The following is a 26,646-nucleotide window of genomic DNA, read 5'->3' as shown; positions in this document are numbered from 1 at the left end:
GTTTTGTTTATGGGTTGTTCAATGAAAGAGCAGCACTCAGAGTAACATGGAGCCTGATCCCAGTGGGCTAGGCATACACTGGGCACACAATGGCCACACATTGGGCACGCACTGGACTCACTCTGGGCATGTACTGGGCACACACTGGGTACACACTGGGCAAACACTGGACACACACTGGACATACACTGGGCACACACTGGACACAAACTGGGCACACACTAAGCACACACTGGACACACACTGGGCACATACTAAGCACACAGTGGACTCACACTGGACACACACTGGGCTCAGAATGGACACACACTGGACACACACTGGGCACACAGTGGACACACACGGGGCACACACTGCTGCCTCAATACCTTACGCTTGACAGTTGTGGGAGCACTTGTTTCTACAGCTGTTGACCTCATTAGCAACTAAGCAATGGGCCTTACTAGAAAATGTAGAAATATGTATTTTGTTGAAAACGCCATAGGAAGTTCATTCTAGGTTGACATGCTTTTATAGAAAATAACTGTGTTTTCCAACCACAAACTATTAGTGAGAATGAAGAGGTTGTCTGCGTTGACTGTCTGGTTTCTGAGGAGACAGCTACATTTTTCATATCTGTTTCTTCATTCATCCTGTGATCTGTAGTTTGGCTTGCAGAATATGCAGCAGTCCTACAGAGTATTGTAATAGTCTTGATCAAATAATTTAGGGTATTATTTGCTACTACACTGAAAACCAAGTAGCAGACTTTTACAAAAGGATTGCTGTCATGTGCAACCTGAAATTACTTCAATGATCCTTTTCTGTTCTGTCACTTTAAAGTACATCAGTCTGTGTTGTGTTTGACATGAACCCTTCACCATGAAGGATTCTGTAACAGGATGCACAGGTTATTCGGGAAACATCTTTTGAGTCCTGCAGATTTCTGCATTCGTTAATGCCATCCAGAGCTCATCCGCCTCTCTATTCCATCCCCTTTGCTTGCCTGATTATCTTCTGAAATTCTGTAATAAATATTGCTTGCTATACTATCATTTCTGCCTCGTTTCTTTCCTTGTGTGTTAAAAAAATTGTCCAAATAGCCATTTTCAATGCCCATTCTTTGTGGTCAACCCTCTGCTTTATGTAAGCAAAATGCCCCATGATAAACCTGCAAGCTCATGCGTACCAAGCAGGGCTTTCAGAGACTACTATCACCTGCATTGCAAGAGCTCCCCATCCAGTTCCCATATTAAAAACACGATACTCAATGGTTAGGCTTAGGTTTAATACAGTCAGTCATTTTGTATTTCATGAAGCATTCCCAAATGGAAACAGCATGTATTTCCAGTGTGCATGGCTTTGGTGAATGTAGTGACTGGTATAGAGTTTGAGACCTTTGCTCAGATCACTAAGTCTGCAGTTTTCCCATAGTAACTTCACATCATTCATGTAAATGTCAACATGGTGAAAAGGAAGATTATTCCTCATCTTATATGAGATGCACAGGTCCCCATGTTGGCTTTTTGAGAACAGATGGAAACCTGTGGCACAAGTTTCTGAGTTTCCTTCTGTTTACCCAGGCCTCCAGCCTGCGCTGAGCCCAGACTGTCATTTAAGACATTGTGGACTGCCATTTTGGGGGGCCCACTTTGGACCAAACAGGTATCATAAGCATTGTCTTGAAAATTCCGTTGTCATACTGGCACCAAAATTAAGATTGCCTTTCCAAAGTCAAATGAGTTTTATTCATTGAATATTAGGTGGCAAATCTTACTGAATGATAATCTTACTTCTTATATTGTCATTTTATTTAGTTTCTGTTTCTTTATAGCAGTTTATAAGAATTTTCCAAAAAGATGAAGAAAAAATTTCAAACTCCTATCATTTCTTGCAATTTTATCAAAATCTGAAATTTGGTATAAATTAGGATTCTCCATAAACATTTTTGTTGAATGCTGATAAAGAATTAGTTTGACATCATACTGAGCATAATTAAAATTTCTGTGTGTTAGCTTTAACAAATTGCACTTTAAATGGCTGTATTCCCAATTAAAACTGTTAAGTAAATGTTTAGATAACTCAGGAAAAACCGTGGTTTGAGTCCTGAGTAGTGCATGCTGATTCTTCCTTGACATTCAACCATGGAAACCTCCAAATCACTTTTAAAAGGTAGTTTGTTTAGGAGTCTGTAAGTTCTTGCCACCTTAAAATCCTGCCTATCTGATATCTTATTTAAGTACGCTTGAGAACACTCTTTGGCAATGTGAAGAGAACAAAACAAACAAAACCTTGGGACTATTTATTAAGTAAGCAGAAGATTCTTCTCTGTTCAGAGAAATGTTGACAGTTCAGAAGAAGCACTGAGCTTTTTGTTCTAATCCAGTCCTCTCCTGCTTCCAAGTCCTCTGCTTTGCTCTTCATTAGCATCCCTATTGCTTTATCCTGTAGTTGGTGGGAAGCTGACTCTAGAAAGATCTCCTGTCACATGGTTCAAAACCCAGCCCACTGGTATCCACAGCTAACAGGTTTAGGGAAGGAAGAATAATATTTGGCCAACCATTCCCAAACTTACTGTGACTGATTCTGGATAGGACTGCTTAGTTTATAGTTCCTTTTCATTTATGTTTGTTGCTTTTCTTATTAGAAGAATTGTAGAGACTATTGATAAGGTATTTCATCTACTGTTATTCTTGAACTTTGCATGTATTCTGTTTGGTGATAATTTCTTCTTAATATATCGCTTTTTTGAGAATAGTAATTTTGGCTGGAAATGTACAGGTCTGCAGTCTGTCACCTGTGGCCGAACAACTCCGTGTATGAAAAGCCTTTCCCACTTTAAAATTGTTTATAATATCCTATTATATGATATCTGATTCATACCCAGAGTGTGGTTCATCAAGGTAGGAGACCTCAAATTCAATTTAATTGCCTGTCTGTGGCCTTAGCAAGCTGCCATCCCTCTAAATCTTTCTCTCCACTGAAAAACTGGGCAGTAGACCCAGTCGTGTGATGTTTAAGAACAGCTGCCGGTGAGTGTGAAGGTTGTTGTGTAGCACAGCATGATCAGGCAGTGTGATGGCGATGTATTCTGTTTGATATTTCTGCAAGCATTTACTCACAGGAGCTCTGACTCAATGGCACCCTCTTGGGCCCTTCATTCCTATGTCATCTTCTTCATCTAACCCTACACTGTCACTGAAACTATAGAGAATGTGCAGGCTACAGACTAGGCTTGCTGTCAGATGGGTGTTGGCCTGGACGGATTGAAGGGGCAAACTCACTGTCAGGGAAGGCAAGTGTTTAGCTCTGTGTTTGGTGGGCAGCTCTGTAATTTATCATCCAGTTTCCTATGAGGGACCATAGACTCTGCAGGTCAGCAGGAACGGTGGAGCCCTCTCTCCACTGAGTTTATAGCTTCCAGGTCAGTGAAAGCTGAAGCTCATTCAGGGGGGAACCCACAGACTGTGACATAAATTCCATTAGTTCATAAATCAGAAAAGAGATTATAGGAGTTTCTTTTGTTTTTGTTTTTGTATTTTTTTTAAACTTTAGGCCAGGAGGTTAATTATGTGCCTAGAGTTAACTTTCTGTGTTAATAGATAGCGGCTGTGTTGGACATTCTGCCCCAGCTTGTGTGCACACTGTTATTTGAATGTGGTAATAAATCACTGTCTTCATTGTCTTAGGAAGAACTGCCCCCTTGGTAAATACCTGTGATGAGCTTAGAATTAAAGGATTGCTGTACTGTGGTTGCATTGTACCTGGTGTTCAGCCACTTTTTTTTCCTTTCTTAATCCCTTTCTAAAGAAATTAATTCATTGTGTTTAAAATGGTTGCACAAATATTAGAAAACCAGTAGCTATGTATAATTATAAATGATATAGGGCAATAATGAACAAATTACAAACACATGAAACTTGTGTTTTATGTCTTTGTGGGTAGTAAATGACCTTATCTGCCAAGAAGGATTTTTTTTCAGCTTTGGTTTTCTAAGTGATTCTTTATTGACTTGAGCCCACTCAGAGATTGACTCCATTTTTTAGTTTCATTAAAAATACCTTTATCTATCTTCACTTAATAACTTTTAAAGGCCCTAATTTTTAAAAAAAATGTATTAATGTATGTATGTGCCTGTGTACATGTATGTGTGTCATTGTGTCTGTATCTGTCTGTGTGTGAGTGTATGCCCATGTGTAATAAAGTGTATATGTCTGTGCATTCACAGAGGTCAGAAGAGAGTTCCAGAAACCTCAGAGCTAGAGTTAGAGGAGTCACAGGATGTCCGCTTATTATTTCATCGCTGAGAAGTGAACTTTATTTCTCAGGATTATGTAATAAGTGCTCTTAAGCACTGAGATGTCTCTCTAACCCCAAGACCCTAATTTTTAAGGTCCACATAATAACAGTTATTAAGTCGAGATTTACCATAGGCTAGAAAAAGACAAAGAGAATAATAGAGTGTCCTTTGTCTAGTATATTTTGGTATGAATTATCACCAAGTAAGTTAGTAATAGTTACAGAGACTAAGGTGGATTGTCTACAGTAGTCTCCTAATCAAGTAAATTGCATTTCTCTTATCCCTCCCTCCTTTTCCCTTCCTTTCTTCATGCTGGGCTCCTGAAAACCGGCAGTATCTTAGGCTATAGTGTTTGATCAGCACTGTCATGGAGCTTCATCTGTTTTTATATATTAGATAATATCGCATGATCTTAGCCAAAAGGCCGAGAAGCGATATTAGATAATATCAGTACCATGCCTGTATTTCATCTAATTCGCTAATAGCACTTTGGTTTGGGTGACAATGTCCTAGAGTTTCGTGTATGTCTTAAGTGTATGCATTCCTCCACTGAACTATGCACCACAGTGCTTCTTTTCATGGCTTATAGTGAAGCTGACTCCTTTAGTGCTTTGTCTGCTGTTCTTCCAATCATCCCTGAAGAACAATTCCCCATATTGTTTTCTGCCGTTCCTGTATGCTGCTTCAGGGTTCAGGGAGGTGTTATGGCTCATCCAGATTTATAGGAGAAATGAATTCTGAGATTTTTACTCTTCCAAAGTTATATCCTGGGATTCTTCCTTGCTGGCACCATTTGTAAATGTCTTCTGTGTAGGCACCTGAGCTACCACTACTCATCCACTCCATCACTACTGTGCTGCTCATCGAAACCAGTTTAAAGAAAACTGGTTGACATTTTTCAAAATGGAAAACTACTAGGTGAAAAGATTGATGATTTCCATACCAGTAGCTGATTTCTAGAAATAAAACCAAATCAGTAACTAGGGACACTACTCTCTATTCCTTGACCCTCACTGAAACTCTGTGGAACTTGGACAGCCTAGAACATTTCAGACCTTGGCACTTGTTGTGCAGGTCTGCTCTTGGGAAGCAGACCCTGAGCTTCTGCAGTACTCATGCCAGGACTGCATTAAGACATCTTGCAGCCTCCAGACCAATCACAGTGATGAGCCATTTATATAGAAGCTTGGAGAGATACAGAGCACACTGTATGAAATAGCCATGTCTCCTCCCTACGTAATTATAGTTAACCTCGTTCATTAGCTCCTTCCTTCCCCTCCTCCCCCTCCTCCCTTCCTTTTCTTCCTCTCCCTCCTCTCCCTCCTCATCTCTGTTGTCTTACATTTCCTACCGCCCTGTACTGCTTCTGTTGGTTTTGTAAGCCAGTAACGTTGAGGGTTTTTTCACCTCTTTACTATTACTACTTCAGAGTGGGAAGTTAGTGAGTACATAGATCTTTCTTTTTCCTATTTTCCGTGAATCCCACTTGCTTCATTAACAAAAAGGATTCAGCTTCTAGACGATTCTGTAAAACAAAACACATCTTCTAAGGAAGAAAGTGCAAGAATTTTGTTTTGTTTATGACAAGATCTGTTTGGCTTCAGTCATGTGGCACAAGTCTTTTATGGGCTGAAGGTCATATTTGACTTTAACATTTTCTTGCCCACTTTAGTAACAGTGTCTTTGTAACCATCCAAGGAGTGAATGTCACAGAGCCTCACTCTCTTTCCTTCAGATGTGTCCTTTGACTTGTTAGGTCCAGCATTCTAGCAGATTTGATTAATGGGGCATTCTAAGATTAACAAGGTGGGGCTGAGCAAGGTCAGTGGGGTTTCACAGCTCTTTTGGCTAAAGGTTAAAGAAGTTTTTCAGTTTACAGGAAGATGCCAAGAATGAACTTAAGCATCTCACACTTGTCAGGGTAACATTTCATTGCTCATCTCTGTTCTAATTTATTAGATACTTAATAAATTTAACTTATTAAATGCTAAAGTCGAAAAATGATTGGGTAGTGCTTCCAAAATTTATATATATTCATTCTTTGATAATAATTCAGTGTGTTCTATAACCATTTTCTTAGTCTTAAAAAGTAAAATGATCCCCTGCATCAATCCTCGTGGAAGACAAATGTCAAGTTCTTATAGAGCTGTGATGTAGTCCACAGATTCCGAAGTCACCCATGTGGAATCATCTCAGGGGTGGCTTTTTCCCTCAGAACTTTTCATAGCCTTGAAAGGTTTGCTTTTCACATAGAAAGTATTTCTATCTTCAAAACCCATTTTAAAAATCCAAACACAAGGTAGAACTATGGGACCCAGTATTTATGTCTTCTTTGCTTAATTAGTTTAAATCTATTTCAGTTGGTTGTTTTGAAAACACATGACTCTGACTTCATTGTTTTAGGTGGGGTTTTCTTTGTGTGCTCACCTAGCATTTTCTTAAATATTTCTGAGTTATGAAAGTTGGCATAGATTTTTTTCTTTTTAGCTATTTTAAGTGACCAACTGCAGAATATGAAATTATTAGAATCAACTTTCAGAAAAGTTCTAATCTTACCTTATTCAAAAATCTTTTCAAACATATATATATATATAATACATATTAAGCTTTCCTCTGTTTATTAAAATCATTAGAAACACATTAGTTGTATACCTACAAAAATTGTGGTAAAAATATAATAATATAACTTATAATCATTGTGTTTACATTATAGTATTTATAGTCATAGTGAACATCGTTACTAGAGCTACTCAATGCATAGAGTAGAATGAGCAAACTTATTTTCAGTATCCTAATAAAAAGGTCAGATTGACTTCTTGAGTTATATCCATGGGATAATTTAAGAATATAAAGATTGAAGTAACTTGAAATATTTTACTTTACCAATTTTATATTATGGAAAAAAGTTGGATTAAGATGTTGGCTGAGTAAGTGTCTTAATAAATGGTTGATATTCACTGACGTCCTTGCATGAGTGCCTTTCACCATTAAGATATATTATTGCTTTCCTTCCACAGTTCGTAGGATTCTATTGCCATCTTAGGGTATTATTTTTATACTTGGGTATGTCTTTAGTTCTTCTAAGATATTAAGATTATATTACATAGACTAAAACCACTGCAAACAGTAAGAGTAAATGTTCTTGCTGATTTTAGTGTAGGCATTTGCCATCAACATGCTTATATGTTGTGATAAGTTCAAGGTGACTTGAGACGGGTCAGGCTGGAGCAGGACACAGTGTCCCATGTGGCTTCCTTTCATTCCACCAGATGCCCTTCAGATGGTTCTTTCCAAGCTCCCAAATGAACATTCAAATATGTCCAGTTACTTTCCTCTTACTTATGTCAGCAGTGAGAATTTGGGGACCCCTAGTTCAAAACCGTGAGGCTCAAATCCCTTCACTTCAAAGATAAAAATCTATCAAAAAGGTGTGTTTAGATTATTCATGGGGAAACTCTATTCAGTGAGTGATTTTACCTTTTCCATTGCCTGTCTGCCTGCTTGCCTGTGATTTTTTTCCTTAAGCATTAGATTTTTTTCATTGTACTTTCTTGATATATTTTCATTTATTTGTAATTTGTTTCCTAAAGCCCAAGACATAACCTTGAATGTGGTGTACATTAAAAAGAAGCCTATAAAAAGTAATAAATTAGTCTCATGGTGTGACCACTTTGTTCCACATTTAAAGTTAACCTTTTATAATTACCATCGTGTTTGTTTATTCTTTGATGTGTCCAGGGAAAACACAGTAGCTTTTAATCTCACTCAGTGTCAGACCATAATTTAAAGATGCAAAAAACTTAGTTTAATGGAAAATATTTTGTATTATGTCTGCTTGAATATGATTTATGTTCACAAGTTCTGATTATAGTTGAATCTTATGGTGAGGTATGACTCTCAAGCCATAGGTTAGTATATACCCAGAGTCTCATTGGCTTGGACTTGTGATATATGTGTGTGCATGTACTTGTGTTCCTAATTTGTCCTATGTGTGTGGATGTGTTTGTGTGTATGTTCGTGTTCCTAATCTGTCCTGTGTGTGTTTGTGTTACTAATCTGTCCTTTACTTCTTTTTCTGATATATTTGATGACCAAAAGAATGCCTGAGTCTTCCAACCAGAAGGATTTGCTCACTTTTCCTGTTGTCAGAAGCAGTTTTAAGGCTAACTTTAGTTTAAATCCCTTAATACAGGGTACTAGCCACATCACCTCTTTGTTCACACTGATTGGGCTGCAGTTCTGGTTATACCATTTTAACTAGGGATCTGAACGTTTAGATTACAGTCTTAGGGACTAGTGATTATATATGTGAAGCATTCTCTCTGTGTGATTGTGTGTGTGTGTGTCTGTGTGTGTGTGTGTGATTGTGTGTGTCTGTGTCTGTGTGTGTGTGTGTGTGTGTGTGTGTGTGTGTGTGTGTGTGTGTGTGTGCACTGATGTGATCATATTTATGCTTGTGGAGATCTGTGATTGATATTGGGTGTTTTCTTAGTTAGGACTTCTATTGCTGTGAAGAGACACCATGACTAAGACAATTCTTATAAAAGACAACATTTAACTGGGACTGGCTTAAAGGTTCAGAGGTTCAGTCCATTATCATCCAGGCAGGACGCATGGCACTGTCTATGCAGGCATGGTGGTGAAGGAGCTGAGAGTTCTACATCTTCATCTGAAGGAAGCCAGGAGAAGACTGACTCTTCTGCACTGGGCAGAGAATCAAAGCCCACCCCCATAGTGACACAGTTCCTCCACCAAAGTCACTCCTTATAGCAGTACCATTCCCTGTGCACTAAGCATATTCAAAGCACCACAGGTACCTTTTTCTATCACACTCCATCTTCTTGTTAAAGAGAGTCTCTCATTGGACCTGGAGTCCACAGATTTGGCTGCAAAAGCCCCAGGAATTCTACCATCTTTTTCTTCAGCTGCTGCTCACAGCTTTTTGCTTCAGTAGAACTCCCAGCTCATGTCCTCATGCTATCGTAGCAAGCATTGGACACACTGAACCATCTCCCAGCTAACAAAACACAGTCAAGTATTCTTAGCCACAGAACAGTGCCCAATAGTAGATCTGTAAATTCCAGCTATTGCTTAAAATTTAGATTGGTTTCTAACCACTCTTTCTTTTTTCTCTTTCTTTCTTTCTTTCTTTCTTTCTTTCTTTCTTTCTTTCTTTCTTTCTTTCTGTTATTTTGCTAAATTTAAGATTAACTCATTTTCCTGTGGATATCCTTGGTTATCCTAACAAAAATGACAGACAGTATCTAAATCTTTCTGAGATGATAGAATATAACAATGCTTTGAACTTCATCCATACTGTGTTTCATAGAGTACAATTTAATCATGTTCAAAAATTGAAGGATTCACAATTTTAACAGTTACTTCAAAATGGATAGTACTTGCTCACAGCACAATATTTTGTTATACACACAAAAATAAGCCCTTGAAGCATATTTCCTACAATAATGTTTTCTAATTTCAATAAAACCGCAGCACAGCTATTTGTCTTTCATATACACACAAAGCAAAGACTAATTGTTGTTAGTTAACTGTCTTAGGCTTCATACAGTCTGAACAGCAGGTGGTGGTGTTCTTTGAACCAACCATAGGCAGGATTGACCTGAGACAATAGTGAACGTGGCAGGAGGACCAGTTTTCAAAGGCTTTATCAAAGCCTGACACTGTACATTAAATAAGTATTGGCCAGGTCTGATAAGCTTGCCATCTAGTTTTGATTTGCTGATGAATTCAGTTATTAGCAGAAAAAGATGAAGCAAGCAGTCCAACATTCCTTAGTTTCAAGAAAGTAAAGAAATTGGAATAATGTACCTTTTATAATCTATATATTAGCTGGGTATGGTGATGTATACCTGTAATCCTAGCACATGGCAGAAGCAGGATTGCCTGTGAGGTTGAGGCAAGAGGGGTCTAGAATGTAAGTCCCACACCCTCTATGCTCATAGAATGACAGTGTCTTAAAAACAAAAATGAAAACCACCCAAGCTTGTAAGACTTTATGAGGAAGAACCTGAGGTCATTTGAATTTTTATGCTACAGGAATATGTCCATTAGCGTGTGTGCTATCTTCTTCCGTCCTTATACTTCTGTGGATGGTTATGTCAAATGCGTAACAACTCAATAAATGGCAGGTCCTGCTGCCCACCACATCCTGCTGCAGACTCTAATGCAAATTCTAATCAGTGTGCTCCTATTACTGTCCTCATGTTCCAGGAGCATCCCAGTCAGGAAGCCACATTCTTATGACTGGAGCCTGCATCTGTAGAACTGAGTAAAAAGGAGCTATCTTGGACAGTTCTCAAGTTTTTCCTTATCAATAAATTTTGTTGTGTGTGTTTAAGTCATTCATGCTCTTATGAGACATATAATAATACTAGCAATAACAACAAAATGATAGATAATTATCAAGATAAACCAAATGAACCTAAGTATGACATCACTTAGCTACACATACTTTTGCTCATTTTTATGGCAAGAGTAAGAAACCACTTATTTAGGGTTTGTTGTACAGTACACATATGGGGTTCTCTTGTTTGATAATTGAACGACTCTACACAGCTAATAAGGACACTGTATTCTGAGCATATGAGAACAGAAGATAGGATCATAAATTCAGAGTGATAGATGCAGAATTTGAGTTTTTCATGAGACATACACATGTTAGACAGATGGATAGAGAAAGACTCAATAGATACGGGAAGCAAGATAAGCACATGATTGTTATCTTTTTAAATTTATTATTTATTTTCTCATATATTATTACATCTAGACCATTGTTGTCTTCCCTCCTCCCCCCACTTCATTCCATCCCCCAGTCCACTCCTCTATTTCTCTTCAGAAAGGGATAGACTTCCTAGGTATATCCACCAGACATGTCATGTCAAATTTGCAATACGACTAGGCACCTCCCCCCATATTAAGGCTGGACAAGGCAACCCGGTAGGAGGGAGAGAGTCCCAAAAGCAGGCAAAAGCATCAGAGATAGTCCCCACTTCCACTGTTAGTATTCCCACAAGAATACCAACTACACAGCTATGCAGAGATCCTAGGTCAAACCCATGCAGGGTACCTGATTGTTGGTTCAGTCACTGTGAGCCCCTGTGATCCTAGGTTAGTTGATATTTTTTGGGTTTTCTTGTGGTATCCTGGCTCTTCAGTTTCCTATAATCCTTCCTCTCTGTCTTCCTCTGTATTTACTGAGCTCCACCTAATGTTTGGCTATGGATCTCTATCTGTTTCCATCAGTTGCTGGGTGGCTCCTCTCTGCTGATGATTATGCTAGCTTCTGTCTATGAGGAGAACAGAATATTATTACAAATCATTTGGTGGGGCACGTTTGGTTCTACCCTAGATCTCTGGCCCCTCAGGCAGTATTAGAGGTATGCTCCCTCTTCTGACATGGGTCTCAAGCTGGACCAGTCATCAGTTAGCCACTCCCACAATTTCTGTTTCATCTTTACCAGAGCACGTATTGCAGGCAGGATAAATTTTAGGTCGAAGGTTTTGTGGTTGCCTTGGAATCCCAGCCCTTCCACTGCAAGACATGCCTGGTTATCAGAGATGGCTAGTTTAGGCTCATCATTCCCTATTACTAGGAGTCTTAACTAGGGCCACCCTCATAGATTCCTGGGAGTTTCCACTGCTTTAGGTTTCTGCCTTAAACTCAGAATGCCCCAAAATTCCAGATGTCTTTTCCACTACTCTCTCCCTACTACCATGTGGTTTCTCCTGTTCCATCCCTACACACCCCCAGTCCACCTTCAATATCTACTCTATTCCCCCTTCCCAGGAAGATAAATGCATCCTCACCTGGGCCCTCCTTGTTACTTAGTCTCTCTGGGTCTGTGGATTATAGCATGATTATTCTCTACTTTATAGCTAATATCCACTTATAAGTAAGTATGCACCATGTTTGTCTTTGTGGGTCAAGGTTGCCTTACTCAAGATGATTTCTTTTCTTGTTCTGTCCATTTGCCTGCAAAATTTTAAAGCTGAGTAATAATACTTCATTGTATAAATGTACCCTATGTTCTTTATTTTTTTTCTTCAGTTGAGGGACATCTAGATTGTTTTCAAATTCTAGCTATTATGAATAAAGCTGTTATGAACATAGTTGAGTAAATATCCTTGTGGTTGGATGATATGTCCTTTGGATATATGCTCAGGAGTGGTATAGTTGGGTCTTGAGGTATATGGATTCTCAATTTCCTATTGATTTTCAAAGTGCCTCTACAAATTTTCATTCCTACCATTAATGGCGGAGAGTTCCCCTTACTCCACACCCTCACCAGCTTGAGTTGTCACTTCTGTTTTGATCTTAGCCATTCTGACGGATATACGATGGAATCTCAGGGTCATTTTCATTTTTATTTCCCTGATGTTGAAATTATTTTCAAGTACTTCTTGGTCATTTGAGATTCCTGTGTTGAGAATTCTCTGTTTAGATCTGCATTTTTAAATTTGTTTATTTGGTTTGTTGATGTGTAGTTTCTTGAACTCTTTATGTATTTCTGAAATTAGCCCTCTGTCAGATGTGAAGTTGGTGAAAACATTTTTACATTCTCGGGGCTGCCATTTTGTCCTATTGATAGTGTCCTTTGCCTTACAGAAGCTTTCTGTTTCTTGGGGTCCCATTTATTACTTGTCAGTCTTAATACCTGTGTTATTGGTGTTCTAATCAGGAACTTGTCTCCTGTGCCAATGTGTTCAAGGCTATTCCCCACTGACTCTTCTATTAGGTTCAGTGTATTTGGTTTTATGCTAAAGAATGCAAATAGATCCGTAAGTATTAATCTGCACAAAACTTAAGTCCAAGGGAATCAAAGGCCTGATTGAGTCAACATGATTATCATCTTAATGTGAAAATTAGAAGTTGTAATCCGGGGTTGGGGATTTAGCTCAGTGGTAGGCGCTTGCCTAGGAAGCGCAAGGCCCTGGGTTCGGTCCCCAGCTCCGAAAAAAGAACCAAAAAAAAAAAAAAAAAAAAAGTTGTAATCCTTTATTCTGCCATGAAACACCAAATGCTCTACAGTCATAATTATGACTTAAGTATTCCAAGGATCCTGGCTGGTGTAATATGTGTATTTCTATTATAACATCTGCTAAACTTCGACTGTTCTTTAAAGATACCCATTCCTGCTTTGGCTGATGCTGCTGTTCATATTTTCTTTCCCCTATAGATGATTGCAACAATTTTATGGTGCCAGTCAAACCATACTTTGATCCATACTTTTTGACATAACTGAATGCCTGCCACTCTGAGGTTGTAATTTAAACAGTGGCCGGGGTGATCTCCTTAAAATGGAAAATGTCGTTCTGCTGGAGCTTCCAGCACATGGTCGGTCTCAGTGTAAGTTAGGTCAGTCTTGAGTTCCGTCTCATGAAGCTGTGGTGAGATGAGGGAGGTGAAGTAGAGCTTTTTTGGGGGGAAAAAGGTGAGGTTCAACAACAGAGTGCTTGTTGCTGCCCTAGTGGGGTTGTTGAAATGACTCATGGGATACTCAAGATGAATCCAAAAAAGCAGGCCTCTAATTTATAGGCCTGGCCCTGAGACAAGGGGTGACAGAATTTTGTAGTTGCCGAGGAAGCTTTTTTTTTTTTTAATTTCCTTTTACTGATCTTGGACAGTAGCAAGTTTCTAGCATCTTGTAATGTTTGTCATGTTTGTCTATTGTTCAATGAAGAATAAAGAAAGCTGGTGATTTGGACCTATGTTATTATTGCAAATAATGATGCTTTGATGAGTACAGCCTTGAATTCTTTTTACATATATTAGACAGTCACATTTTATCATTTTCAAATAGAAGTTTTGTCTTTTGGGGTTGGTATATGCATGCATGTTCTCCCTTGTCTTGAAAAACATTCTTCCCATTTTCTAAATTACAGCTTTAATTTAGAGCTATTTGGTTATATATAAAAAGTGTGGCTCAGTTGTTGTGTAGCTTAAATGCCAATGATTCTGTTTAACATGCTTTATAAGCTCTTTCTGAAATGCTTAGATATGAGCCAGTTTTATTTATATGAAACTTTTATAAGCAAAGTTATTAAAAATATAAGTTAAAGATCTTCATAATGAGGAGAATGGTCATAGAACAGATTGATATAAAATAGTTTTACAAGGTCTTCTGATTAGTGCATTAATTGTATTCAAGGGTTCAAAGGACATGCAGCAAACTCCTGGGCTACTTGGTTCCTGGATGTTGGCTGCGTTGGCTAGAGAGAACACCCTGTGTGCCTCCTCTACTATGGTGCTTCTCCTGCCCAGCTGTGCCTGTACCACATTCTTAGCAGTGAGCCCCTGTGAGGAGCAGTGGCTCTGAGGATGTCCTGCTGTGTTACATTTCTCTGACATGGACACTTTATTTGTAGGTGAGCGTCCCTATCAATGCCCATACTGTGAAAAAGGATTCAGTAAAAATGACGGACTGAAGATGCACATTCGTACTCACACCAGGGTAAGACCATATTCTGTCTCATTTCTATGGATCATAAGGAAGCCATACCTATTCTAAAGGAAACATATTTAATATCACATGAGAACAGGAAAGTGCTATAACTGAACTTATGTCAACATCTAGGGTAGAATTTGAAGGTAAACTTTTAAAAGTCAATGAAAAACAACCCAAACCCCAAAATGTCCTGACTTTTCGACTTTGAGTCAGTATGTAGGGTGTATTAATGGCAAAGTGCCAAGTAAATGTTAAAACTTTAGTCGTAGAAAATGTCGCTTGTAGAGAACATGCTTGATATGCTGAGTGTAGCTAAATGTACCACTTGCAATGTGTTTTCTGTCTGTGCAGTTCCTGCATCTTCCTGCATTGTTCTCTTCTGTATACCTTTCCCACATGCAAACTTCGGGCTCATATGTTTTAAAAGTGCTATGTGCCAGCTGTCCTGTGCTCACATGTGTTCCTCAGCTTACTGGCCAGCACAAGTGCCACCTACAATCCTAGAACTCTGGAGGTGGCAGCAGGAGAAGAAGGATTTCAAGTCCATTGTTAACTACCTAGGGACCTGGAGGCCAGCTTGCACTAGAGACCTTGTCTAGCACAAGAAGGGAAAGAGAAAGAGAGCGAGAGGGAAGGAGGGAAGGAGGAAGAAAAAGAGAGAGACAGATTATAGCTAAATATAAACTACAATGTAAGCTGTAAAAGATTAAACAGGTATTATAATTTAAATACATAATATTCAAGATACTTTCACAGTTCTCATTAATAAAGAGGCTTAAGTCAATTTGATGAAGAATTAGTCTAGGATTTGTGAAATGGCTCAGCAGCTATGGACACGTGCTAAGGAGATGGATGATTTGAGGTGGATTCCCATGACCCACATATTGAAAACTGATCATTTGTAAAAGCAAAGATTAAACAACAGTTTGTTGAAGAATGTTGTTTACAAAGTAAGTTATATTTGGAGTATGGATGTGCTGGTTTGTTTTTTGTCAACTTGGCAGAAACCTAAACATGTTTCGGAAGATGGAATTTCAGTTGATAAATTGCCTCCATCAGATTGGCCTGTCACCATGTTTGTGGAGTACTTTCCCATTTGTTGGTTAGTGTAGGAGGACTGGTCCCACTGTGTACAGTGTCTCATTGTGGGCCTGGGCTGTTTGAGAAAGGTTGTAAGCCACGTGCAGCCAGTTCTATATCTTGGATTTAGTTCCTGCTTCGAGGTTCCTGCCTTTAGCTCTCGAGCTGGTTTCCCTTGATGGACTGTAATAAAATAAGGTCCCCTTTCCCCCAAGAAAGAAAGAAAGTATACATTGACTCCAGCAAGCTGTTCTCTGACTTCCACATGTGTGCTACAGGACTCCTGTGAACACACACACATACACACACACACACACACACACACACACACACAATAATAGTAATAATCATAATCATAATCACATCATCATTATCAAGTTAGTGTGTATTTTTGTAACCATAAAATGACAAAAATGTATTTATATTAAAGATGCCAGTATCTAGGCAAAAAGCATTCATTCTGGTTCTCTACAGTAGAAACAAGTGCTGTTGACCACAGTGCACATTGTTTCACTGATTCTTGAAGACAGAAAGGTCACACTATAGAAGAGATTCTGTAAATTGTTACACAAAGAAAAGCATATGGTTTTGGTTGCACTGAAGAAAATAATGATGTCTCATTTGGGGACCTTGGTTCTTTACTTTAATATAAGTTATGACTGAGAATACTAGTGGTTAAAAGTCCAGTAACTGCAGATTGGACCAACCATGCCAAGTCACATATCTCAGGGATGATTCTATGCCTTCAGATTTATTAGCTTGTAATTCATTTAAGCCTCCTAGAAGCTGCGAGCCATGATCCTTTTTGAAAAAGTGGGAAACCAAGGCACAGACAATCACCAATGTAAGGCTGCCTATAGTCGCTTCTTCCTTACCTACTGTGCTCCTTCCTGTCCGTCCATCACTGTGATGCATTACTTGAGATGCATAATTTAGATACATAACTTAAGATACAGTGTCACTCCTGATCTCATAGGTTTCAGTCTAAGGTTAGTTGTCTGCTACTTCAAGTTTGAGGCAAAGCAACAACACCATTGTGGAAGGGGACAGGAAAAACAGTCTTTTCATGTCATGGCAGCCAGAGAGAGGAGGCAGGCAAAGGAGGAGCTGGGGACTCATCCCCACAAGTATTCCCTAAGTCACCATAGTTTGTGGAACTATGAATCCTCCCAGTCATTTACCATTACAGCTAGCCAGGGACCATGCCTTCAACAATGAGGCTTTGGAGCTCATGGCCAGACTGTAATAAGTACTATATTTTTCCCCTGGCTTTATTAAATCAAAGTGTTTTTTGTAATTTTTGGACTTTGATAAGCTTTCCTATGCATTACCAAATTAAACAAATTATAAAGATACTAAATGTGTTTCACTCGAGTTTCAAACAGGCATTCTGACTGATGTTGGGAGACAGCACCATGTGTACCAAGAGTTCTCAAGCACTGACAGCAAAAAGATAGTAAATCCCAACAACTGAGCAAAAAGAAACACCCAGTTTAGAGAGAGTCTCATACTAACTCTCACTTCCGGTCCTTTGGTTTCTCCTTCCATGTTGTATCTCGGGCAGCTTTGCTTTAAAATCCTGTTAAAGCAATGAGTAACTCTAAATATTCCTTGCACATAAATCCAGTTTTTATAGAGCATACTAAGATTATTACCAACAACAGTCAAACCATTGTCAGGAACCAAAAGACATTTTGCAAAAGCTATACAGGGGTGGTCTCCACAGCATATTTTCTGAGTTATTTGCACTGTGTAAGCTCAACTCAGAGAAGATGCTGTTATACTGACGTCATAGCACATTTTAGTTTCAATTCTATATTTATATTTATCTTTCATATAGGTCAGTCTCCAAACTCACCACCACCACCACCATTTCTGTACCTTTCACTCCATTATAATAGAAACAACACTGAACATACAATGCAACTTATCATTCAGTTCTTTAATGTGTTAGAGGTACATATTTTAACTTCCTCATAGGGGCACGCTTGGTTCTCCTTATATTAACTGTTCTATCTGCAATGAATAAGGAAATGTAGGAAGTTTATTGTCACAATCAGTGGCTGTTGCTGTATGGAAAATAGTAAATAATACTATTTGCATCCGGAAATAGGTGTCTAAGCCAATTAGAAATAGATGACTAAGAAGTTCTAAGAAGCACACATTTCTGATTTATCTGGAGTTTTAAATTATATATATATATATATATATATACATGTATATATATATATGTATATGTATATATATCATATACCATGTATCTTGTATCACATATAACCGTGATATATATATCACATATAATATATAATTGTATATATATTATAATATAATATATTTTATTATAATTATATATATAATATAATAAATATATATATATAATATATAATATATAATAATACATATCATATGTATTATTCATATTAAATGAACTATACTTAAAAATATATATTTGTGTTATGTATGTAAATATATAGTAATTATATACAGCGTACAAATTATATATGTATTATATAAAAATTATATATATTCCCTCAATATTTACCAAGGCATCAAGATAATGGATCATGTAGGTGTTGAAGGAAAGAGCCGAGTTTCTTCCAGATGAACAAAGATATTAAGGCAGCACGAGTGAAGGGCGAATGCTAAGGTTAAATAAAGGCAAGAATCCCTGTTCCTGAAGGACCATGAGTCGCTTTGAGAACAGAAAGAAATCTTTTTAAGGAAAGGATGGGTCTTCGAACCTTTTGTTCGTTTCTTTGTTTGTTTTATTTATATTTCAAATGTTATCCTCCTTCCCCGTTTCCCCTCCACAAAGCTCCTATCCCACCCCTCTTCCCCCCCTGCTTCTATAAGGGTGCTCCCCACCCATCCACCCACTCCTCCTCTCTGCCTTAGCATTCCCCTACACTTGGGCATTGAGCCTTCACAGGACCAAGGGCCTCCCCTCCCACTGATGCCAGATATGGGCATCCTCTGCTATATATGTAGCTGGAGCCACGGATCCCTCCATGTGTACTCTTTGTTTGGTGGTTTGGTAGTATGATATGTTAACCATCAGAAGCTTAAAATGCAAATGACTGCAAGCCTCCTGCATCAAATAGGAAAGAATGACTTGATTGTAAGGATGCTGGAGTGGAGGGAATGGTTGACAAACATGGACAATAGGCTAGGCAGAAATGTCTAGGTGAACAAGGTAAGAGTTCCCTCCAGGTTTGGCTCAAGTGGCCTGCTCACTGTGACCACAAAGGCTGCGGGTGAGTGCCAAAGTATGACTTGAATTGAGACAAGCTGAGGTGAAGGAGGTAGTCATGATTATAGTTTCATCTTGAGTGGGAGTAACATAGGTTTAGCTCTCAGGAAGATCTGGACATCATGCTTTGAATGGGACTGAAGATAGCAGCCTGAAGGTTGTGAACTGAGGTAGTTGTAAAATGAAATATTTTTGCTATAAACACAAACAGTGAATTAATCTGGCAGCTGTGTTTAACCACCTAATACCCCTTGCCACAAGCCAAATCCTAAGCAATTATTACTCCATTCTAAACCTCTAAGCTAGTCCGGTTTCCTCCCAGACAACATTCCCATTTTACTTGAATCTTTTCATCCTTCTTGATCCAGCTCTCTTCCTCTGATGTTTTCTGACCCTCCTCCCGGCTTCCTCTTTCACTTCCACTCTCTCCATCCTGGAATCAGAAGTCCCGCCTCGTCTCTCTGAGCTCTTTATTCGCTCACTGGCTTTTATTGGCAAGGCAGAGAATGAATGAGGAGCAATGTTTCTACAGACTTGAGATGGGAGCATCGAAGAGTAAACATAACAAAGCCATGTCTGGATTGTAATAAGGTATGAGGGCACAGAAGTCAGCATTTGAATAACACAAGGCTAAACTTTACAGTTTAAAGAAAGTGCTATCAAGGAAAGGTCAGAGAAAGAGAAAGCTTGATAGAGAGAGATGCATGGGATAACAAGAAAAGAATAGAGCAGTTTACCTTTTCTGGGCTGAAACCCAAAGAGTTCGAGGGGCCAACAGAAATGATGTAACGCCACAGCAAACGGACGGAGGGTCAGCTATTAACATCTCTAGGGAGTATCCCATCCCATGCTTTGCCTTACTCCCGGAGTTTTAGAATATATGTAACCATATTACAGTTTCTGAGATGTGCAAGATACACTTTATTATAGTTTGCTTACCATAGCCTTTGCCTGGAAGAGCACAGGAAGGAGTACAACGTGAGTAACCAAGGAAAAGAGTAAAAGACTGATTTGTTTAGAATACTAACATCTCACTGGAGCTAGTAGGGTCTCTGAAGTGCAGTTTAAGAAATTCTGGTCTATCTAACGGAGACATAGCAATGTTTGCAAAAATCAACTTGTATCATGAATCTGCTACTAAATTAGAAGCAAAACAAACAAAGGCAGTCAGTCCTGTTAGCTGCTCACTGCCCATAGTTCATAGTTCAGTGGCTGCCTCTGAGTAACCCAGACTCCTCACCATCTCATCTTTCTGCACATCTTCTTTACCAAGGCATGCAGGTCCAGTTGGCTTCAGCCAGTCATAACTATGTTCTTTCCCCCAAATTGATCATATTTGCTAAATGTGTAGTACTAGGTAAAGATAAAATTAAAGTAATTCAAGCTGTCCATATCTTTTTTCCTTACCTTCTCTTTCTTAGGAGAACTTAGTTTTCCTTAAAGCTCGTAGCAGACATTGCTTTATAAATAGCTCTCTCTCACTGTATCACTGGTGCCTTTGACTACACTCTATTGGCCCAAACTCTCCACCTTTATATCATTCTTTTCATGACGTCATTCTTAGTTTGCTCATTCATTCCTCCACACACACTTGTCAGATGGATTTATATTTTATTCTCATTATAATTATTTCAGTAAAAAGAATAGAGACTCTCTGAATAGATTTCATCAACATTGAAAGGACCAAATTTTACAGCCTGGTAAACTTCCAGGAGTCCAGATGTAGATATGCCCAGATGCAAGGCAAGAACCTGTTTTGGACATTTGGATACTTCACTGAGAAAACACAGTGTCCTTGATGGGAACTTAACAGTGTGGAAGACAAAGCAACTAATGTATTCCTATAGAAACCAAGCAGGGTCCAGCCAGGAAGTCTGAATTGGACCACAAACCATGGTTGCAAGAATTCAAGAAAAAGGCATAGAGGTGGGTAGGCCATGCTACATGACTGAGTGCTATGAGCACTGAAGCTGAGTGTTTTGTGGGATAAAGGAAAGCCCAAACTAGGAGAGGGCATGGCGTGCTGGGAAGAAGACACACAGCGTATAGGGCTAGACAAGTTCTACAGGGTTATAGAAGCTTTCTGTACCAAGACCGGAAGACAAGATTGAGTCTACAGTATTATAATCCAGAGATGATTTTATTGGTTTCCCAGTGAAGGAATGAAGCAATAAGATAAGCTATAAGCCTTAGGATTCCCTTGCTTATTAGAAATAAAAGTCTATAAAATAAAAACAGATGTTCACCCCCAAACAACTCTCCCTTTCTCGAACTCTTTAAATTTTTATATTGCATTATTTTTTTATATTACAAAAGTGGTCTCATAGGTTGAAACTAATAATGTTATAACTCAGTTTCTAAGGCTGCAGTTATTGGTAGTACTACAAGAACAAAATTGTAGGGTGCATGTTAGTCAATTTTATTTTTTTATCTTTGTGACAAAATCCCAGAGATAAGCAACTGAAAGGAGAAAGACTGCTCCTGGCTCCTAGTTTGAGAGACTAGAGCCTTAGGTGGTGTGGGTCTGTTGCAATAGGTCTGTGGAGAAGCAGCACATCACAGTGAGGGACATGGCCAGTGGGGGAGAGAGAAAGGACATGTGGGGGCTGGCATCTTAACTAAAGGCACCACCCAGTGATTTTGTTTCTTTCACTAGGATGCCATCACTCAGTTGCACTAGAAGCCAGAAATATAGCTTTTCAAACATTGTCGTTAAGCACATTTACAATTCAACCTGCACACAGCATTTCTACAATTTTTAAAAATAAATTGTGACATGCTCATAATTAGTTGATGCTGAAGTCATAGGAAGCGCGTAAAGTGGCAGCTTATCCCGTCCCTGACTTTAGTGAGGATTTAAGGGACAATGTGTCAGTGACGTTATGTAGCTAATTATATTAAGAAACTTGCTTTCTGTGAGCTTGTCTTTGCCGTTCTTTTGTTTGAAATAAATGGAAGCTGGATAAAAGTGTAAGGGAGAGCAGGTATATTATACCATTATCTAGCTGTCTGGTATTTCAAACAGTAATGCCATTTTTAAATGTCTCATTTTGAGTTTACCCACATATTATTTTGCATTTACTTACCTCAGAGATCATTGTTGCTGCTGAATAAGGAATCTGTTTCCATAAGATAAGGTCTTAGATATATAGAATCTATTTAATAGCTAGGAATTAGTATTTAGTATTACTATGACAACTTCTCTGCCTGGTCTTTGAAGATTAAAGATTTTATAACTATTAATCTAGAAAAGATAAAATTTCAAGAATATATAAGTCATAAATCAACTCATTACTTAATGTTAAATGTACACAAGTATATTTTAAAATGAGCATACAGATATTATTAACAATTAAATGAGTCAATAATGCACCCAGTACTTACATGTCCAAAGTCAATTCAGGAAATCACAACAATCATATGAACTACATATGCAATTTAAGTCCAGAGAAATAAAAAAATAAGTTATCTAACACTGACTTTTTAATTGGATATTTTTTATTTACATTTCAAATGTTATCCCCTTTTCCGGTTATCTGTCCATAAACCCCCTATCCAGTCCCCCCCTTCTTCTATGAGGGTGTTCCTCCATTCAACCACCCACCCCTTCCTGCCTCCCCACTCTGACATTCCACTAATCTTGGGGGGCATGTCTAGCCTTGGAAGGACCAAAGGCTTCTCCTCCCATTGGTGCCCAGCAAGACCATCCTCTGCTACATATGCAGCTGGAGCCATGGGTCTGTCCATGTGTACCCTTTGGATGGTGGTTTAGTCCCTGGGAGCTCTGGTTGGTTAGTATTTTTGTTCTTATGGGGTTGCATACCCCTTCAGCTCCTTAATGTTGAACTGCCAATCATTCAAAAAACTTGCATCTTAACATCAAGAGTAGAGTTGTTCCTCTTTTAAAATTTTAAAATAAAATTACATAATTTCACACCCTCCGACATGTCCTATGACTCCAACCTCTCCACGCCATTTCATGGCTTCTTTTTAAAAAAATTATTATGCACACACACCACGCACTCCCCCCACACACACACACACAGACAGACACACACACAAATACATACATACATACATACATACATACATACATACATACATACATACATACATACAAGTCCGTTTAGTGTTACTTGTATGTATGCTTTTAGGTCTGACCACTTGGATTTGGATAACCACTTAGAGGGATCTCTTAAAAGGCTGCTTCTCCATTTGTAGGCAGTCATTAATTGACAGTAGATCTTCACCTAGAAGTAGGCCCTATGAGATTTTTTCCATTTGTTTTGGAATGTCAGCTAGTATTGTTATTGTTCAAGTCTTGTTTAAGAAGCTATAGTGTTAATATCTAGAAGAGAAAACTTTGTGGAAGATTTCTTATATTTTTGGGTGTGAGCCTAGCCTTTAACAGCTGGGCCATCTCTCCAGCTCTGTGGGAGACTTCTTGTCCCTCTGACTCTCACAATCTTCTGACCCTCTTTTGTGTGATATCCTCTCAGCCTTAGGTATAAAGGTTGTGTTGTATTGTCCATCTGTCCATTGGGGACAGACACCCTATGGTCAGTTGTTCTTTGCACTTGACTAGTCATGGCTTTCAGTAGTGATTTCTTTCTGCTGTAAAAAGGAAGCTTTTTAAATAAGGGTGAGGGGGATAAATATCACTAAGTTATTTGGTACAGCTATAAGAATCATATTATTTTATATTTACCTAACATTACATGTGAGATATGTGTATGTATGTGTAACTGTATGTGTATACAATTATATATTTTTAATGATGTTATGCCACTTGAGATGATTATGTTTCCCCCAAGAGCAATCTAACAAACCCCCAGTACCAGGCATGAAAAACTTCCATTTGAGGTGTTGGTCAGGGGAGTCCAAACGACTCCTAAAACTATACAGGCTATTACTGTTTCATTTGGGTGCATTCCAGAAGTTGAAAGTCCCTATTGCTGAATACACCACGCTCCTTGAACACAGGACTATGAGGATTCAAGCTCCATTTAATCCAAAAGCCTCCTCCCTGTAGATGAGCTTTCATCATGCCAGAGAGTGCTGTGCAAGCTACAAAAAGAACAAAAAAGCAATCAATAGTTCAACCCGGCTCTGACCCCTATGAACCACAACAGAAGCCAGAATGGAAAGGTATCCTGGAAGGTTCATAATAGTACTTATATCTCAGCAGTAACAAACAGCTGTCTAATCGATTAAAGCCATTAAAAGGATGGAAAGAATTCACAGTTCTATAAAACCAGGCAAGTGTAGATGGCTATCCAGGTCACAAATCTTAGAGAAGAACAAACACTGCTACTTTACCAAAACAGTGTAATTCTTAAGTACAATCTAAATTCTTATCCTTATTCCCATAGTACATGTAGCTCTCTCCCTTTATCAGGGTTGTTCCCCTTCATCCACTTAAATCCTACCCTCACCTCCAGACAGTCCAGGATCAGTTTGAAGATCTCATCAGATACATTGAAGTTAGTTGGTACCCTCCTTGCTTTTGTGATCATTACTTCCTGTCAGTTTTGGTTTGTCACAATGACAGAAAGTTTAGGTTACTATTATTAAAGAGAAGAGAATAAATATTTACATTAGCCAAATTAATAACCTACACCAGCTCTCTAGGCCAATGCTGGTTTTCTTGTTAACCGCAATGTCCTTCTGTATTTTATTGCAAGCATCCCCATATGGAAATAACTTTTTGAAAATTATTACAAAGCCCTCCACTTAGGTGAATCATGTTCTCCCGTATTTCTCCATCATTGAGTCCTTAGCCAAGGACTTTGTCTATGAATGGTTACTGTGTATTCTACATTTTACTGAATTGACCTCAGTAGGTCGCTGTCTCTCTCAAACTACAGAATCTTGGAGAAAAAGGGGCTGCTTTTCAGTTCCAGGTCTAGCTGCCTGCTCAGTACACTGCAGGAGCTCACGAAGCATCTATTGGGCTGGCTAAAGAGCATGAAAGTCTCTATTTGGGTGTCCAGATGTTTCTTCGGTTCAGGGACACTCCAGCAGCTCCAGGGTCTAACTCAAATTCATCCTTTTAAGGGCCTCGTAGCACGGTGCCATAGAACAACTTCATGTTCGTCTGTCGTCCCTATGTGGTAATTTATCCAGCTGTTTCAAGGATGTGCACTAACTCTCGTGAAGCTGGTACATGAACAAAGAACCTTTGCAGCATTTTGATGATCTAGCTAAAATAAATTCTATAAATATTTAGCATTTATGCTGATTGCTGCCTTCCTAATACCATATTATCTTTAGACTTTAATAACATACTGCAAGATTAAACAGAAAGTGTGGTCCATGCTGTCTGAGTTTTCTTTTGTTTTATGAAAGACAGTATAGAGCTAATTTTAAAAGAAATAGACATTATTCTTAGGAAAATAATATAATTTTCTATACTATTTTCTTTCTAAACATTACTTATTTTTCACTCTATTCAGAGAGCTCTAATTACTAAAGTATCACAGGATTCGTGAAATAAAGACATCTATTTATATAAATCTCCATTAGTAGATTCCAAACGCAATGATACACTGAATGAAGCTCATACATAATTTTCTTTTCTTTTTCTTTTTCCTTTTTTTTTTTTTTTTTGGTAAGGCCATCTAATTATGTTTTCAAAATCTGTCTGGCTTTGTTCAGTTTAGAATTGTGGTATTTATTAACATGCATATTGTGGTTACACATGGATAAAAGTTGTTCAATATAAGACATAGATAACGTTCCTGGGTCTTCTTGTAGCCATTTGTAAAGGTGAGAAGGCACAGGTATACTATCTCATGCTGAAATTGAAAGCTCTTAGGTTCAGTGAAGTATCCATACTATCTAGATTCACCCAGAAGTGATCAGCATCAAGAATTGAAATTAGATATTTTGTGATGCTAATTGTATTATTTCTGTATAGTTATCGCAATGTTATAATGTACTGCATTCTGTAGTATATAAACCGGTTTCTTAGAATTAGCATCAGTTTCTCCTTCAGCTCCATAACCGCAATAGGTCATAGGTCAAGTTGATATAAAAGTCAGAAAATGTCCCTGTGATCCAGCCCATGAAGAACCTCTTGGACCCATTTGTCAAACACTTTCATGTCAATATTTTAGAATTTGGAAAGTGCCTGGATTTTATCATTGGTGGTATCCCACTTTCCTGAGGAAAACCAAGACCTTAGGAATTCAGGTTCTTAACCTCCCTAATGCTGAGACCCTATAACACACCTCATGTTATGGTGATCTCCAACCACAAAATTATTTTGTTGCTACTTCATAACTATAATTTTGCTACTGTTATGAATCATAATATAAATATAGATATGCAGGATATTTTTATATGAGTCCCACAGGTTGTGAACCTCTGATTTAGGTCATCTATTTAGGCATCAGCTTAAAATATAAATATGGATGTCTTCATTTTCTCTCTAAAAGCAGCCATTAGTCTCTCAGCGTTTGAGTGACCCTATGCTGAAGTCAGATCTGCTGGTCCTGAGCGATGCTGGGACTCTAGCTTTGCATTTCTTTACTTGATGAGTAGATCATCTCTGTGTGCTGTGCCAGTCA

The 26,646-nt window shown here is 38.4% G+C and overlaps 1 protein-coding gene across 1 annotated transcript in view; it reads left to right on the top strand.

The window, feature by feature from the left end:
* Positions 1 to 26,646, top strand: part of Prdm5 (PR/SET domain 5) — a 158,618-nt gene that overhangs the window by 111,635 nt on the left and 20,337 nt on the right. The window contains exon 13 of the mRNA XM_032906371.1: positions 14,666 to 14,751. Coding sequence (XP_032762262.1) covers positions 14,666 to 14,751 — 86 coding nt within the window. The remainder of the gene's footprint in view (positions 1 to 14,665; positions 14,752 to 26,646) is intronic.

The sequence above is a fragment of the Rattus rattus genome, chromosome 6 (genome assembly GCF_011064425.1).
Source record: "Rattus rattus isolate New Zealand chromosome 6, Rrattus_CSIRO_v1, whole genome shotgun sequence".
Lineage (NCBI taxonomy): Eukaryota > Metazoa > Chordata > Mammalia > Rodentia > Muridae > Rattus > Rattus rattus.
The sequence above is the reverse complement of the archived record's forward strand: the minus strand, read 5'-3'. Positions and strand labels throughout refer to the sequence as shown.